Source organism: Capricornis sumatraensis, chromosome X (assembly GCF_032405125.1).
Source record: "Capricornis sumatraensis isolate serow.1 chromosome X, serow.2, whole genome shotgun sequence".
Lineage (NCBI taxonomy): Eukaryota > Metazoa > Chordata > Mammalia > Artiodactyla > Bovidae > Capricornis > Capricornis sumatraensis.
This window is the reverse complement of record NC_091092.1, coordinates 34518513-34536448: the sequence shown is the minus strand read 5'-3', so window position 1 is coordinate 34536448 and position 17936 is coordinate 34518513. Positions and strand designations below refer to the sequence as shown.

The 17936-nt window shown below is 35.3% G+C and overlaps 1 protein-coding gene across 2 annotated transcripts in view; it reads left to right on the top strand.

Moving 5' to 3' along the window:
• The window catches only part of STAG2 (STAG2 cohesin complex component), a 79005-nt gene that overhangs the window by 52222 nt on the left and 8847 nt on the right, over positions 1 to 17936 (top strand). The window contains exons 24-30 of one of the 2 annotated variants that reach the window (XM_068962637.1): positions 3305 to 3444; positions 6341 to 6442; positions 8744 to 8892; positions 10489 to 10617; positions 14154 to 14377; positions 17222 to 17411; positions 17502 to 17612. In XM_068962637.1, the coding sequence (XP_068818738.1) occupies positions 3305 to 3444; positions 6341 to 6442; positions 8744 to 8892; positions 10489 to 10617; positions 14154 to 14377; positions 17222 to 17411; positions 17502 to 17612 (1045 nt within the window). The remainder of the gene's footprint in view (positions 1 to 3304; positions 3445 to 6340; positions 6443 to 8743; positions 8893 to 10488; positions 10618 to 14153; positions 14378 to 17221; positions 17412 to 17501; positions 17613 to 17936) is intronic. The other variant, XM_068962638.1, reaches the window with a different exon arrangement.

Below are 17936 nucleotides of genomic sequence, written 5' to 3'. Positions count from 1 at the left end.
TGGCGACTACACCACCACCACCACCACCACCATGCCTTACTTGAACAAGAAATCGTGGAAAAACAGATAACATTTGGTGACTTCTTTCTGGGTTTGTTTTTAATTTGAAGTTAAGCCTGAAGGCTATATAACATCAATATTTTGTTCTCAAGTATCACAAACTTAACTCGAACAGGATTGAGAAATCAAAATAGGCAAAACAGATAATCAAAAATCCATGTACTAAAGTTTATATACCTAGAATTTTCCACTGTTCACTTTCAGCTCTTGGTTTAGTTATACTTTATTTTTGACATTCATTTGATATTTATTAGTCAGCAGGTAGTATACTAAGATGCTGTGAATATTTTTTAAAAATGAGATATAGTCTTTTAAGAATTCAAGTAGAAAAGACATTTCTAAAAGCAATAATTATTATATAACTTGATAAGTAGTAGAGATATGTACAAAATGTTATGGACATTTAGAGAAAGTTCTTACTATTCTGTCAGAGTCAAAACACCATTGAAACAGGCTAACATCTGAAATGGATCCTAAAAGATGTGTTGGAGTTTTTAAAACTTCTATCAATAAACATATATTCCAAACACTGATATAAAATCAGTTTTTGTCTATGACCCTTTTGTTAGTTGCAGACTACCTCAAATTCATTTAGACCATAGGAAACAGGAATGAGAATAAGCTTGCCAATACTCCTGAATTTTCTGGGAGATTCCTGGAATTACACTCTGCTTTACCTCCTTGGACTGTGTTTTTCTATTTATACTTTAAAAATGAAATGTATTCTAGTTCTATGGAAAAGAGTAAAATATAACACATTTATGTAGACCAACCACCAGCATTTGTTAAATTTTGCCTTGTTTCAGATTTGTTTTTTAAAGGAATAAAGCATAGATAAAAAAGAAGCCCTTGTTTGTATCCCTCCCCAATCCCGTTATTGTTTTTCCCTAGAAATAACTGCTATCTTGAATTTGGTGTTTATTGTACCTTTTCATTTTAATTCTATTTTACCAAGAGTTTATGTGTCTTTTAAGAATATATAGTTTATTTTCTGTTGCTAGCTTCCACATAAATGGTATCGAGTTGAACATTTAATTTACACCTTGGTTTTTTGAATTAACATTATTTTTGAAATTTATCAGTGTGGTTATAGTTTATTCATCCTGACTGCTGAATATTGTGTGATATGAATTAACCACATGTTATCCATTTTCATATTGATGAACATCTAGGTTTTTTTTCCATTTTTTTTTCTATTATAAATAATATTGCAAAAATGTTCTTATAATTATCTCCTGAGCACATGTGCAGATGCTTTTCTAGTGTACAGGCATACCTCCTTTTATTGCACTTTCATAGATAATGTGTAGTTTTACAAATTGAAGGCTTGTGACAACTTTGCATCAGGTAAGTCTATGGATGCCATTTTTCCAACAACATTTGTTCACTTCATGTTTCTATGTCATATTTTGGCAATTTTTGCACATTTCAAAATTTTCCATTATTTATCATGGTGATTTGTGATCAGTGATCTTTGTTGTTAGTATTGCAATTTACATGAAAGCTTATATGATGATTAGCATTGAAGTGTTTTTAAATTAAGGTACATACATGTTTTAGACATAATGCTATTACATACTTAGTAAGACTTAGTATAGTATAAACATAACTTTTATATGAACTAGGAAACCAAAAAATTCAGGTGACTCATCTTAGTGTGGTATTCACTTCATGGTGGTCTAATCAAACGTGCAATATCTCTGAGGTGTGCTTGTGTATACCTGAGTGGAATTGCTAGAGTATATAGTCTATGTGCATTTTAAACTTTACCACATGTTGCCAAATTATTCTCCAAAGTAGTTTTATTCTATTATCCTACCAGCAACATATGATCGTTTCCATTGCTTTTCATGCTCATCTAACCCCTGATATTGTAGACCCATGGTTATTTGATTTGTTAGCCCACATCAGATTAGAAGGGGAGGGTAAAATAGGGAATGCTTCTAGAGGCGCTGACAACATATAATAATAATGGCAACTGACATCTATGAAAGGCCCAGTGCATTAGATACTTTTCTAACATTCTTTAATCCCTACAGGAGAAAAAAGTAGCTAATTTTTGATAAGAAGTGAACAAAACTTTCAAAAGGACTCAAAAAAAACTCTTAATATCTAAGTAACTTAGTCTGTAGGGGGAGTAAGTCTTATATCCCTCCAGTTCCTGAGAGCAGTACCAAACAATGATTGGAACAATATTGTATAGAAATCCATTTATAATCAGAGTCATTAAGAAAAGTTAGCTTTTATGTTCAATGTACTCTTTAAAGAGAATAAACAGTACATTTTAGGTTTCTAAGAAAATGACTTTGGCATTCTGGAATAGGCAATTTTGATAACAGAATCTTTTTGGATGGTCTGTCTTAAATTCCTAGTCTCAACCTTTGGTTTTTATTTACGAGCAGTTATCAAGGATTATCAGAGACAGGGTGAAGTAAATACTTTCTTAGAAAGAGTTCTTATTTTATATGTAATATTTTTGATATAAGTAATTTCATTTATAAAATTTGTCAAGAGGAAAATTCTTTGCATAGCTTTTTATGTAAAAGGCGTCATCACAATTTTATTTACAGGATCAAATTGAAAATCCTTTGGCAGTACTTGGCGGCTGTAATCTGGCTTTCTCAACTATGAATTTGGAAATAATTTTGTCCCTTTGATAAATATCAAATATCAAGATCTCACATAATTAATCGGAGAAATATGTGAAGTTCCCTTAAAAAGAATGATTTCTCGGCCAGTCCAACTGAATATCTGTAATATGTATAAAGGAAGTATCTGTCAATGGAAATTGGGCTCTAGGTGAGGTGGGGTCATCTTTAGAAGGGATCGGACAATTTCTAAGGTTGTCTGCGCCTAGGGAAGAAAAGCCTTACCCAACAGATAGTGAATATGCAGGTCTCGTTGTCAAACTATCCTATTAGGGAAGTAGATCAATGGGTTAGACGTGCTTGTATGTTAGGCAAGCTTAGCCTGACTTCATTAAGCATCAGTTCCTTTGACTCAGCCCTCTTGTTCCTGTTCCATGTTCATCAAACAGCTTCTGATTTGACATCACAAAAATTTTTTCTATTGGAATAAATGGGCTGGTCATTCAGGAAGCTATTGAGTGGTTATAATTTTTATTTTATTTAAATTTTTTCTTTATTTTTCACGTTCTCCAAAATAAAAATAAAGTTATATATATATATATATATGGCTGAAATAAAATACAGATGCCATTAAAGTTTGAAACTTTTTCCCCCAGATGGTCAGCAGGAGGATGAAGCCAGTAAAATTGAAGCTCTGCATAAAAGGAGGAATTTACTTGCAGCATTTTGTAAGCTAATTGTATATACTGTGGTGGAGATGAATACAGCTGCAGATATCTTCAAGCAGTATATGAAGGTAAAATTGAAAAGTGGACAATAAGATATTTTTATATTGCTTTTATGTTTGGTTACCATTGAATTTTTTTAATAGTTAAGTTACTTTTGTAGTGTAAAAGAAATCTCTTAAAATATTTAACATTTTCAGCAACATTTTCTCATACCTCCACTCCTCTATCAATGGACATTTTGGGTTTGAGTTCATTTGTGTTTGGAATATTGCAAACAGCTAGTCTTAGATTAACTGTCACTAATAGAAATTGCATTTGTGATTTAATTTAAAGCAACAGAATGGTGTCACTCCCCTCCTTGATGTAACATAAAAAAATGTTTTAGGAGTCAGAGAATTAGATAATATAGTTTCAACTTGGTTACTATGCAGCTTGTGACCTTGAGTGACTTACTACCTTTTGTATCCTGCCTTTCTTTATCTGTTGCACTGTGATAGTAAAGTTTCTTAAGCTCTGAAAATCTGCTTAGATTCACAGTAGGTTATTCACAAGCATCATAAATATATGTGAGATTCTTTAACTTGTAAGTAGTAGTAGAAAGGATATTACTGATTGTACTAACAGAATGTGACTAAATACGGCATGATAATTTTCCTGTAATCCTTTTTCAAGTAAAATCTAATTATAAATGTAAAGTTTTTAAGCTTTTGATCTTACAGGATAAAATATGTAATACATTTATCAAAACCTAGTTAATTCTTCTTTGGAATAGTTTCCTGTGTGATAGAAGCATTAATAAAGTACTTTGAAACTTATTTGGCATGATACTTGTTAGATTTTTTTTTTTAAACTGGTGGTTTTTGAAGTCACTTTCCAAGTTTTAAACTTTTAGACATAGGTGTTCTAGATTAAAGTCAATTTTGTTAGTCACATAGGGGCGTGGTTATCCTGTTATCTCTGGTAGTTATGTAAAATCTTAAATTGGAAAAAAAAAATCATGTGCAGTGTGTGATTTAAATGCCACATACAGTAACTTTGGGAATTCCCTGGTGGCTTAGACAGTAGAGTCTGGTCTGCCTGTAATGCAGGAGACCCGGATTCAATCCCTGGCTCGGGAAGATCCCCGGGAGAAGGAAATGGCAACCCACTCTGGTATTCTTGCCTGGAAAATCCCATGGATGGAGGAGCCTGGCAGGCTACAGTCCATGGGGTCACAAAGAGTCGGACACGACTGAGCAACTTCACTTCACAGTAACTTTTCTTTTAAATGTTGTTAACAGACTGTTAGTTTCTATATGGAAATTAATAAATTTGGAAACTGCTCATGAAATACATGCCAATTGCAATGAATAAGTTATGAAAGTAACTATGATAATATTTATTGACTTAATACTAGGTTGGTGAAAAAGTAATTGAGGATTCGGACCATGAATTTTAAATCATTATAACTAGGCTCAAACATATATTAATCAAAGAAAGAGCCATTAGAGTCAACACGTTTTTGCCAATGAGAAATAAGTTTGTTTATTCCTGTAGCATAAAAATCCATGCTTTGGGATTTGACGAACTCTTGGAAAGCATTTTCTGCCTCCTGCTGGTTGTGGAAGCGTTTTCCCTGCCAAAAATCGAGATGCTTGGTAGTCAGTTGGCAAGAGGTCAGGCGAATATGGTGGATGAGGCAAAACTTCATAGCCCAATTCATTCAAATTTTTTTTTAATGTGTTCAATTTTTGAAGTGTTGGTTGTGTGACATGGGGTCAAGGCATTGTCATGGAGAAGAATTGGGCCCTTTCTGTTGATCAGTGCCTGTTACAGGCAGTGCAGTTTTCAGTGCCATCTCATCAATTGCTGAGCATACTTCTCAGATATAATGGTTTCGCCAGGATTCAGAAAGCTGTAGTGGATCAGACTGGCCACACACCACCAAACAGTGACCGTAACCTTTTTTTGGTGCGAGTTTGGCCTTCACAAGTGCTTCGGAGTGTCTCAGTCCAGCCACTGAGCTGGTTGTCGCTGTTTGTCTCACACTTTTGATTGTATGTCACAATCTGATCAAGAATTGGTTTGTTGTTGTTGTGTAGAATAAGAGAAGACAATAGATACTTGACACTTCAAAACGATGATTTTTTTGATTTTCAGTTAGCTCATGAGGCACCCACTTGCCGAGCTGTTTCACCTTTCCAGTTTGCTTTAAATGCCAAATGACCATAGAATGGTCGACATTGAGTTGTTGGGCCGCTTCTTGGGTAGTTGTAAAAGGATCAGCTTCGATGATGGCTCTCAGCTGGTTGGTGTCAACTTCTGAAGGCCGGCCACCGCGCTCCTCCTCCTCTTGTCTTTGCAAAACTTCTTGAACTACCACTGCACTGTATGTTCGTTTGCAGTCCTGGGCCAAATGCATTGTTGATGTTGCGAGTTGTCTCTGCTGCTTCATGACTCATTTTGAACTCAAGAAAATCACTTGACTTTGCTTTTTGTCTTAACATCATTTCCCTACTCTAAAATAAATGTAAAATAAATGGCAAGTAATAACTCATTGGCAAAAAAACACAAACTGAGAAATGTGCATTAGAATGATATATAGCAACCACATTTATTTACGAGTGTATTCTAATATCAAACAGCAAAGTTCAAAAGTGCAAAACCGCAGTTACTTTTGCACCAACCTAATAGTTCTGAAAATCTGAATACTTAATTATTTTTATACACTGTGCCTCCTTAAAATCAACTCTAGAACTTAATGTGAATTAGATCTTAACTGTCTGATATTTCTGAATTTACCAATGTTAGAGATTGTGCTTAAAGATCATAATAAAGTTTCAGTAACATTCTTATGTGTCTTTGAAGTCATAATTTTAGCCAAATATATTCTTGTAATATGTTTATGTGCCTAACCTAAAATTAGTCTTATTGTCCAATAGTTTTAAGAGACAAAGCCCTAATTTATTCAAATTTCTTTTCTAGTATTATAATGACTATGGTGATATCATCAAAGAAACAATGAGTAAAACAAGACAAATAGACAAAATTCAGTGTGCAAAGACCCTTATTCTCAGTTTGCAACAGGTAAGACATGAGTACCATGATTAGGCTAACATAAAAAACACTTACAGGTTCAAGGTAACAGTCAAAAACTGGGCAAAAGAGCACAGTAGATAGTTTGTAAAAGTGGAAATGGAAAATACACAATCTCACTAGTAAACATTGAGCAAGTGAGATCATTTTTTGCCTCTAGACTGGCAAGATTGGCAAAACCTACAGCTGCCTAAGATATGGGAGAAACAGGTTCTGTCAGCAGTATATATTGGCTCAACCTTCCTGGTAGGCAGTTTGCCAATACATGTCAAAATTTATAATGTGTATGTCATTGAGGCAGCAATTCTACTTTTAGAATTTTGTCTACAGTGGTAATAGGATAAGTTTGCAAAAATGAATATACAAGATTGTACATTGCAAAGTTATTTATAATACCAAGAAATTAGAAATAATCCAAATGTCCATCAATAGGATATTAGATGAATGTATTGTGTAGTACATCTCCACAGTGGCTATTGGGTAGCACTTAAAATTAGCATAAGTTGGTATTAATTTAAGATCTCTACCGTATTTGAGAATAAAATAAAAAGATTGCAGTATAGCATCACTGTGAAATTGCGCCTATCTCTGTGTCCCTGGAGAAGGGAAAGGCTACCCACTCCAGTATTCTGGCCTGGAGAATTGCATGGACTGTATAGTCCATGGAGTCACAAAGAGTCAGACTTGACTGAGTGACTTTCACTTTCACTGTGTCTATTTGGAAAAAATAATCACCGAAATGTTAACCGTGGTTAACTTGCTTTGGTAAGTTTCAGGTGAATTTTACTTTATTCGTTACCCATTCGCACATGTAATTTTAATGAGCACTTACCAATCATAGTGAAAATATACCAGTCATTTTCATTTTGGCAGTGGCATGGCAAGTTTAAATAGGCAGAAATCATTTGCTTAGTATACTTTGGTCTGTTGAGACCAAATGCATGTAAATCATAACCAAACCCATTTCACTTTGATAAAGTTTCTTGGCTTTTTAGAAACATAGGTGTGAAAGTTCTTAGCTTCATTTGCATATTTGATATTCTTTATTAAAAGATTTTGGCTGCATTTAAATAACTTTTATTTTGTTTTAAAATAATAGCTGTAGAACGTTTAGAAAGTATTTTAGGAAAACTAGAAAAAATATACTTTAATTTTTTTCACTTGACAGTGTTTTCATTTTTAATCATCTTTCTAAAATCTTTTTAATGCCTGTGTTAAATCTTATTTTACAAAATAAAAAATGTGCATTCTGTCTTAATATCCTTAATTTTTCATATTAATAAATTCTAAGCTTTTTCATGCCATTAAATACTTCCCTCTGCTCTTTTTTGGCTGCTCTGTGTGGCATGTGGGATCTTAGTTCCCCTAGCAGGGATGGAATCTGTGCCCCCTGTATTGGGAGTGTACAATTCTTTCCATTATAAATAGCATTAAAACAAACATTTTTGTACCTGTGTATTGCACACAAATATTACTATTATTCTTTTTGGGTAGAGTCTGATAATAACAATTGCTTAGTCAAAGAGCATGAAAATTCTAAAGCTTTTGCTACACGTTGCCAGATTGCTGTTTAGAAAGAAAGGTTATCTCAGTTTATGTTCCCAGATCAGTGCCCATTGCACTGTATTCTTTTTTTTTTTAATTTATTTATTTTTAATGAAGGATAATTGCAATATTGTATTGGTTTCTGCCATACATCAACATGCATCAGCCAGCCCTTCCTCTTGAACCTCCCTCTCACCTCCCGCCCCATTCCTACCCCTCTAGGTGTCACAGAGCCTGGTTTGAGTTCCTGAGTCATACTGCAAACTCCTACTGGCTATCTTGAGTAGTAGCCATAACTACTATAGGAATGCACTGTATTCTTGAGTAGTAGCCATTATCTGTTAAAAATTTTGGCAGTTTGATAGTTGAAAAAATTATATTTTGTTTTGCTTATTTTTTGATCCATAATTTAAATGTCAATAAGAACATAGTTGCCTAATAATTTAGTTGGTTTATATTTTTATATGCTATTATATTATCCAATTAATAGTGACAGAAAAAAATTCTGTCATAACTAATCTAAGAAGTTTCTAATGTCAGTAATTACCTCTAGTTTGAATATGTGAAGTGCTGCAATTTTGGTCATTTGAATCATGTTTTAAAAAATCCATGCTTTACAATGAAGTATAATGCCTTATTTATAGAACATCAAGTATATGTTAAATATAAAATATGATATTTCAAAATCAGTAATAATCCATAATTATTAAAGACTTTAACATGCTTTCTTTCTTTCTTCCCAAACAGCTTTTTAATGAAATGATACAGGAAAATGGCTATAATTTTGATAGGTCATCCTCAACTTTTAGCGGCATTAAAGAACTTGCTCGACGTTTTGCTTTAACTTTTGGACTCGATCAGTTGAAAACTAGAGAGGCCATTGCTATGCTACACAAGTAATTTCCAGATTTTATTCAGCTTCCCTGGGTTTTAAACATGCAGGTTTTTTGTATATTGCTTTTTTGTTTAGAATAACCAAATTCAGTTGCTGCCTTATTACTTGTTTGCAAATCTGTAATATGTTTCCTTTCTTAAGAACCAGTTACAGTGCTGTCTCTGTTAAAACATGAATTGGGACTAAAATACCTTTTGTAGAAAAGTCTTTGCTTTAATTAAAGCCATACAAAATCTTTATGAATTATGTGAAGAAAACATATATTTGTTAGGTATTATAAAATCTCTTCTAGCAGTTTTGTCATGATCTCATGGCTGGGTAGAAGAATTTGATTCCTTTGCTGCAAGTTTCTGTTCTCTTTTATTACCTTTTCTCTTATTTTGAGCCACAATCTTTATTTTATCTGCATGCTTTCTTTGCCTTATCAAAATTGGAAAAAATCTGATTTTATTTTAGGCATGTAATTTAGTGATCAATTATACTTTTATATATGAGTATATTTTAGATCTCTACCATAACCAGCATGTGGATATTAATACCCTTTTTCTTTATTGTGGATAAAGAGCCTTGCCTTTGGAAAAATCTAGAGGCTTGGGTTCCGTTTCATTGAAAGCTCTCTCTTTTGTGTCTTTTTAAAATTTGTATTGTTTACTTAGTTATGAAAGTGTTAAATATCTCCTTTCAGAAATTATTCTGCTCTTTAAGTTAGTCCTATGCTTTCCTCAACTTTAATTTACTCCCACTTTTTCGTTTGGCTCCGAAAGTCTCAGATTTCTTTTTATGCCTTTTAATACCTTGGTTGTGAATTTTAGGTAATACTTAAGGACCACACATGCAGTAATTATTCTGAGAAGTAATATATTATTTACTTCATATATGTGTAATGTTGAGTAGTTGTCTTAATAGAGGTATTTATTGTTAAATAAATACAGGTAAAATTGGCCCTGAGTTGAGTATACTTTTTGAACTTTACTTTTTAGTGAGTCATTACAAATAGTCTGTAATCATTATTTTAAGTTGATTTTATAGTTGATCTCCTTTATGTCTTAAAATATACAGAAAATGTACTGATCATTATGTGAAAGGATTTGGATTGTTTTTTATGGAAAAGAAAACTGAGGAAAGAATGTAGCTATGCCAGATCACATTTGTAATAAAGACCAGTGTCAGGGAGGGGAAGTGTCTGTGTCTGTCTGTTTTGTTTTAAAGAACCAGCTAGGGTGTGTGTCTGTCTGTGTGTGTCTGTTTTGTTTCAGAGAAAGTAACAGTTCAGAGTTCCTGGGAAGTCCAGTGTTTAGCACTTTCACTGCTAGGGTGAGAGCAACTAAGATCTCCAATTAGTGTAGCATGCCCACCCCCACCCCCACCCCCACCCCCAATTAAAAAAAATCCACCCAAAACAAAATAACAGTGTCATAAAATATAAATATATTTGATCATTCTCTATAGACTCATTATTGTCCCTCTTCCTCAGATTAAACACATGAGAAAGGAAGCATCTTTTGTAGTGGAGTGAAAGTATATAGAGAAATTTTCTAGGTTATTAAATTTTCTATTGTAGTTATTTAAATATTTGTCTTTTTTGTTTTTGTTGCAGAGATGGCATAGAATTTGCTTTTAAAGAACCTAATCCACAAGGAGAGAGCCATCCACCTTTAAATTTGGCATTTCTTGATATTCTTAGTGAATTTTCTTCTAAACTACTCCGACAAGACAAAAGAACAGTGTATGTATTTACTAGAAATACTCTATTTAATTTTGCTTTGGAATTCTTAAAGATTTGTTATAATTGGTTTCTCTTTCAGATTTGTAGGATTTCATTAATACACAAAAACTTTATGCTTCAGAAATTTTATAACTTAAAGATTACAACTATGTTTTATGCATAATATTATATTTTAATTCTATGAGTTCTTTTTACAGTGTAGCTGTATCTTTAAAGGTGTAACTGGAATGCTTTTTGTATTCCTGTTTGGGTTCTTTGCTCAGCCTAACTAAGGAAGAAACATTTAGCAGACAATAATATTGCTGATCCATCTGTGTCTTTGTGTCCTGAGCTGTGACTACACTGGAAAGCAGAAGTCTCCCTCTTTTATCTTCGTACTTTAACTACAAGTCCTGTTCTCAACAGGCCATTTAAACAGAATAATTTAATGGTTTGGTCTTCTAAAATGATGACTTACATTCTAAGAGAGCCCAACAAGTGGAATTAAAGTCTCAAAATCTTCTTTCATCCCTCCCTCCCAGACCTGCCAACCCTGGGCTTTGAGGTATAAAAAGACAGAAGAATATGAATAACTCATAGTATAAGTAATGTCTTCTTAAAGCCCACCAATATTTTGCATTTAAAAATTATATAGATCTTATATGAAATTCTAAAGCAGACAAAACTAATCTATATTGATAGAACTCACCATAGTGGTACTTGTTGAAGTTGGAAAGACTGAATGGGAAAGGGGATACAAGGTACTTTCTGGGGTCGTGGGAATATCCTATATCTTGATAGGTGTATGGGTTACATGACTGCATTCATTTACAGAGGTGGTCCGACTTTTATTTTCTGTGCACTTTATTATATATAAATTGATCCCAATTTAAAATTGCATTGAGGGATTGGTAGTCCAGTGGTTAGATTCTGTGCAATCACTGCTGAGGGCCTGGATTCAATCCCTGCCTGGAAAACTAAGGTCCCACAAGCTGTGTGATGGAAAAATTGCATTGATACTATTAATTAGAGAAATAAAAATTAAAAACAAAAAAATGATTTCTCACCTAGTAGATTATCACAACTTTAAGATGTCTGATAGCGCCAAGGATGTGGAGCAATAGAGACTCATACATTGCTGGTACAAGACCACTTTAGAGATACCTGGTAGTATGTAGTAAAGTTTAAGACTCTCCCTACCTCATGATCCAGTAATGCTATTCAAAGGTAGATTGGTGAGAGGAACTCTTACACATATATGTAAGGAGAACTATAAATGATTTGACTGTTGGGGACTTCCCTGGCAGTCCAGTGGTTAAGAATCTTGCTTCCAATGCAGAGGTCACAGGTTCTGTCCCTTGTCAGGGAACTAAGATCCCACATGTGCTAGTATGCTTAGTCGCTCAGTTGTGTCCAACTCTTTGTGACCCCATGGTCTGCAGCCCACCAGGCTCCTCTGTCCATGAGATTTTCCAGGCATGAATACTGGAGTGGGTTGCCATCCCCTTCTTCAGGGATCTTCCCAACCCAGGGATCAAACCCAGGTCTCCCATATTTATGGCCAAAAAGAAAAAAAATTGACTATTGCATTGTTTGAATAGGGGAAAGCACAAAACTAAGTATCTATCAACTAGAAAATGAGATCGATAGATTAATATACAATGGAATACTATACAGTGGTCAAAATTGTTAGGTATTTTTAAGTAAATATAAATCCTTAATTTTATTAAAAGTCCATCTAATTATTCAAATTTCTAGTAGTCTTAGATGTCATATATGAAAGTAATTCAGTTGTGTCTGACTCTTTGTGACGCCATGGACTATATAGTTCGTGGAATTCTCCAGGCCAGAATACTGGAGTGGGTAGCCTTTCCCTTCTCCAGATGTCATAAATGACTTATTCTTAGTTCATTTGACTGAATTGGGATTGAAAAGATTCACACAATCCAATTGATCTACTTTAAAAATTTTTTCAAGCTTATTGAGCTGTAATTGGCAAATAAATTTGTAATGTATTGAAAGTATACAGCATGATTTCATATACATTGTCTAAGGATTCCCATAATCAAGTTAATTAACGTATTTATCACCTCACATTGTTTACTCTTTTTTTGATCAGAACACTCAAGCTCTACTCCTTTAGCATATTTCAGTTATATAGTATTATATATTTACATAGTATCATCAACCATAACCACCATGTTACATATTAGACCCTGAGATCTCATTCATTTTTTCAGAATTGTTTTTCTGACTTTATTGAGATATAGTTGACATATAACACTGTGTAAGTTTGAGGTGTGCAACATATTGATTTGATATACATATTGGAAAATGATTATCACCATAGTGTTAGCTGATACCAGTCTTCCAAAATGGTTAGATTTTAAATTAAAATGTTGTGTGCAGAAAGCTAAGTACAAAATGGTGCTGTGTTTTCAGACAAATAAGTATTAAAACATTATAAATAGGGACAAAAACAAGTTCAGGTTAATGGCAACCTCTGTGGCTGGAAAGAGGAAAAAAGGCAATAGCATCAGAGAGGGCTACTTATCTGGAATGTTCTGTTAGACTATGTGGTGGATACATAGTTGTAAATCTCTGCTAGTAAGTAGATTTTGGCTGCACATCTTGTCAGATGATTAATAGTTCTCTGACTGACAGCCAGCTTACAGACCACACTTTGAGGAGTACTGTATGTAGGGCTTCCCCAGTGGCTCAGCGGTAAAGAATCTTCCTGCAGTGTGGGAGACACAGGTTCGATCCTTGGATCAGGAAGAGCTCCTATCCTTTCTCTCCTTATCTATGATACGGGGAGAATATCTCCCTCACAAGATTATAAGAATAAAGTTAAAGAGCCCAAGAGGAAAACACCTAGCACACAGTAGTCACACAAATGTTAGTTGATTTTTAGTTGCTATATTATATGTAAGTCATGGAATCCTTGTGATACTTGGATCCAAGGGCAGATGTGTGACTTCGATTACGCTGAAAATATTTTGCAGGTGGGGGCCATATTAGATTTACCTTTGAATCTGTCCCCATTGCCTGAGACATAGGTGCTCAACAAATAATAAGCCAAAATGCTGTGAGTTATTTCCTTTATTGTGAGAATCTTCATAGAGACAGAATTGTTCATCACTGTACTGATGAGGCTTAGAATAAGTAGTGAAGTAATATACCCACACTCACATGGCTAGGGGTTGGTAGAACTGGGACTAGAACTCAAGTTGTGTAATCTTTAAATCCAATCCTCTTTTCAAAAATATGACTCAGATTTGTTCTTCTAACAGAGGGGACCTGTAAAGTTAGGATAGAACAGAGACATTTTGAGAAAGAGAACACTGATATCCTGCAGTTGTTAGTGGGATGCTTTCAGGGAATGTAGATCCATCGACCATTATTTTCATTCTCATTTACTTTTTATTTAACTCTAGTTAATCATTGTGTGTTCCATATAATGTGTAAGCCTTAAGATGTAGGAATAAGCAAAAATTTAAAAAAAAAGGTATGGCAATTTAATGTATCAAAGCTAATGGTTTCTACTCCTTTTTAAGGTATGTTTACTTGGAAAAGTTCATGACCTTTCAGATGTCACTCCGAAGAGAAGACGTGTGGCTTCCCCTAATGTCATACCGAAATTCTTTGCTAGCTGGTGGTGATGATGACACCATGTCAGTCATTAGTGGAATTAGTAGTCGGGGGTCAACTGTGCGGAGTAAAAAATCCAAACCATCTACAGGGAAACGGAAAGTGGTTGAAGGCATGCAGCTCGCACTCAGTAAGCATATAGTTTATTTTCTTTATGTTTGTCCTTTATGTTTCCCATAGGTCACCTCCTTTTTAAATTCAAGGTATGTGTTGTTAAATGCACACTGTTTGTTCCAGTTATGTGTAAAATGTACTGTTTTAAACATTTTGCATATATGAATTTGATTCTTAAAATTCTTTAGGTACATTCTTGTCTTTCACATGTAGGAAACTAGTACAGAGAAGTTGATTAACTTAGGTCACACTGATACTAAGTAGCAGAGCCAGGCAATCTCACTCTAAAGCATCTACTTTTTTTTTTTCTGTATTAAATTTATTTAAGATATACACACGTCTCCTCCCTCTTAAATCTCCCTCCTACCCCATAGAGCATCTACTTTTAAATCACTGCCCTATACTCTATATGGATATGGACTCAGTATTTTAAAACTAATCATTACCTAAGAGATCAGATCATCTAGTTTAAGTGGTGCAGCAGATTCAGAGAGGTTCCAACTTTGGAATTTCTGTGAAGAGATTATTAATCATAAAGAACTTGATAGGAATACAAGTTGCTGTCTATAATCTTAGAGTTAATATATTATGATGCTTGAATCTCTTGGACTCTTAGTACTCCAGGATTGGTTCTTCATTTCCTTTCTTTAAGATACTTTAAACAAATGAGTATAGTTGTCAAAATTTGTTCCAGCTATTATTCCTGAGTAACAAACTACCCCCAAAACTTAATGATATAACCTGGACATAATGTCTGGTACTTTCACTAGGAATAAATACTCCAAGGCTGGGACTGGAATCACATGGAGATATCTTCACTTCTAGATATATCTGATGCTGGCTGTCAGCTGGGACCTCAGCTAGATTGTCTGCCAGAACACCTTACATGTGACCTTTCCATGTGACTATTTGGCTTCCTCACAGTGTGTGACTCGGCTTCAAGAACAAGTGTCTCAAGAGACAACTCTGGACACTGCCATTTTCTAAGGCCAGCAAACTGGCATAGCATAGTTTCCATCATGTTCTGTGGACCAAGCAATCACAGGGCACAGATTCAAGGGAATGGGACATCATCCCCCACCTACCTGTTAATGTGACAAGTGTCAGAGATTTGGGGGCTTTATTTTTTTTTTTAACTTATTTTCCTAGGAGCCATGGTTTTAAATTGCCACATGGATTAATGGTTTTAGTATTTTTTTGTCCAGTAACATGAAGCATAAACTTGTAGCTTACACAGCCTTAGATTTAGACTTGATTGGTCATATAGTATCAACAGCCCAGTCTGTGGAGAAATCTCTTCTTACACAGTATCCCTGACCAGTTAAAATACTTGGGCTTAATAAGAAGTTAAATTTTCCTTTTTTTAGATAGAAAAGTTATCAAATTAAAAGATGTATCTACTGAATACCACTAAATTTTAAAAAGTTTTTCTTATCTAAACCTCTTAACTCACCTGGTCTAACATAGTTAGCCTCCTCAGTGGCCAGCTCGCTCACTAGTCTTCATATTCTTAAGTCTGTCCTCCACATCACCACCATATACTTTGTCTAAAACATGTAACTCACCACATTGCTTCCATAGAACCTTTAGTAGTAGCTCCTATCGCCTTAGCATAGCTTAAAACTTTGCATAAGTTCATTCCTGCCTCTTTATTCAGCCTTATCTTTTGCCATCTACTCCAGGAGTACTAAACTCTTAAAATAATCAGCAAATTAGTATGATTCAGTCATTGTTGTTTCATGCCCCAGTGCTTTTGCTTAGGTTCTCCCCATTCTTGGAGATGTCACAGTTCACATAATATCCACTCTAGTCAGAAGTAACTTCTGGGTAGCTGGGCTCTGATCTTTTTCATTGTTCCCATTCTCCCTGTGCTTCCCTCTTTTAGCACTTACCACACTGTGTTTCCCCAGTGGCTCAGCAGTAAAGAATCTGCCTGCAATGCAGGAGACACAGGTTCGATCCCTGGGTCAGGAAGATCCCCTGGAGGGAGGGCATGGCAACTCACTCCAGTATTCTTGCCTGGGGAATCCCATGGACAGAGGAGCCTGGCAGACTATATAGTCCATGGGGTTGCAAAAAGTTGGACATGACTGAAGCGACTGAGCGTGCATGCACACTGTGTTGTAATTCCCTGTATTTTCTTTACCAGGGCTTCCCTGGTAGCTCAGCTGGTAAATAATCTGCCTGCAATGCAGGAAACCCCAGTTCGATTCCTGAGTTGGGAATATCCCCTGGAAAGGGATAAGCTACCTACTCCGGTATTCTTGGGCTACCCTGGTGACTCAGATGGTTCAAGAATCCTCCTGCAATGCGGGAGACCTGGGTTCAATCCCTGGGTTGGGGAGGTCCCCTGGAGAACGGAATGGCTACCCACTCCAGTATTCTTGCCTGGAGAATTTCATGGACAGAGGGGCCTAGCAGACTACACTCCATGGGGTCGCAAAGGGTTAGACACAACTGAGCAACTTTCACTTTCTTTTTCCACAACTGGACTGTCAGGACATGGCAGGGACTGCATCTTACATACCTTTGTTATCCCTCTGTTCCAAGCTCTAGGATGTGTAAAGAAGCAGATGTTTGTTGACCTGCACAGGTTGTATTAGACATTTCCCTGGTGGTTCAGATGGTAAGGAATCTGCCTGCAATGCAGGAGCCCTGGGTTCGATCCCTGGATCAGGAAGATCCCCTGGAGAAGGGATTGGCTACCCACTCCAGTATTCTTGCCTGGGAAATCCCATGGACAGAGGAGCCAAGTGGGCTATATTGTCCATGAGGTCGCACAGAGTCGGACATGACTGAGCGACTAACACTTAGTCAAAATTAGTGACTGAACTTCATTGCTATTACTTTTCTTTCTCAGCTGAAGAAAGCAGTAGTAGCGACAGTATGTGGCTAAGCAGAGAGCAAACCCTGCACACCCCAGTTATGATGCAGACACCACAACTCACCTCAACGATTATGAGAGAGCCGAAAAGATTACGACCTGAGGATAGTTTCATGAGTGTCTATCCAATGCAGACTGAACATCATCAAACTCCTCTTGATTATAAGTAAGTACATTTGATCATTTTCTGTACTATAACTTTATTAATTACATAGAAAAAAGTTAAGTTAAAAGAAGAATAAAATTCTCCTTGAAGCACGCAGGTAACATGGATGTTAGCTCAAAGACAACAAGAGGAAGCAAGGCAACAGCAGGAGAGAGCAGCAATGAGCTATGTTAAACTGCGAACTAATCTTCAGCATGCCATGTAAGTGAGAGTGCCTTATTGTCTGAGTCTAGGAAGTTCACTAATTCATTTTGACATATTTTATTGTGTGCCTTATCTAAAAATTTCAGCAAACTCTCTAGAGTAACTAAGCTGAAATAATCAAGGAGCTAAAAATTGGTCTTTCCAACAGAAAAAAAAAAACTTCTGAAGTTAAATATTAACTAGTTAGGTAAAGGACTGATATTAGGCTGATCTGTTGGAAAAATTTAACTCTGAATCCTTGTTTATTTTGGTACACAGAACTATAGCTAAAAATTTAGTTTTGTTACATCTTAATTGATCCCCACCTTAGTTCAGGCCCTC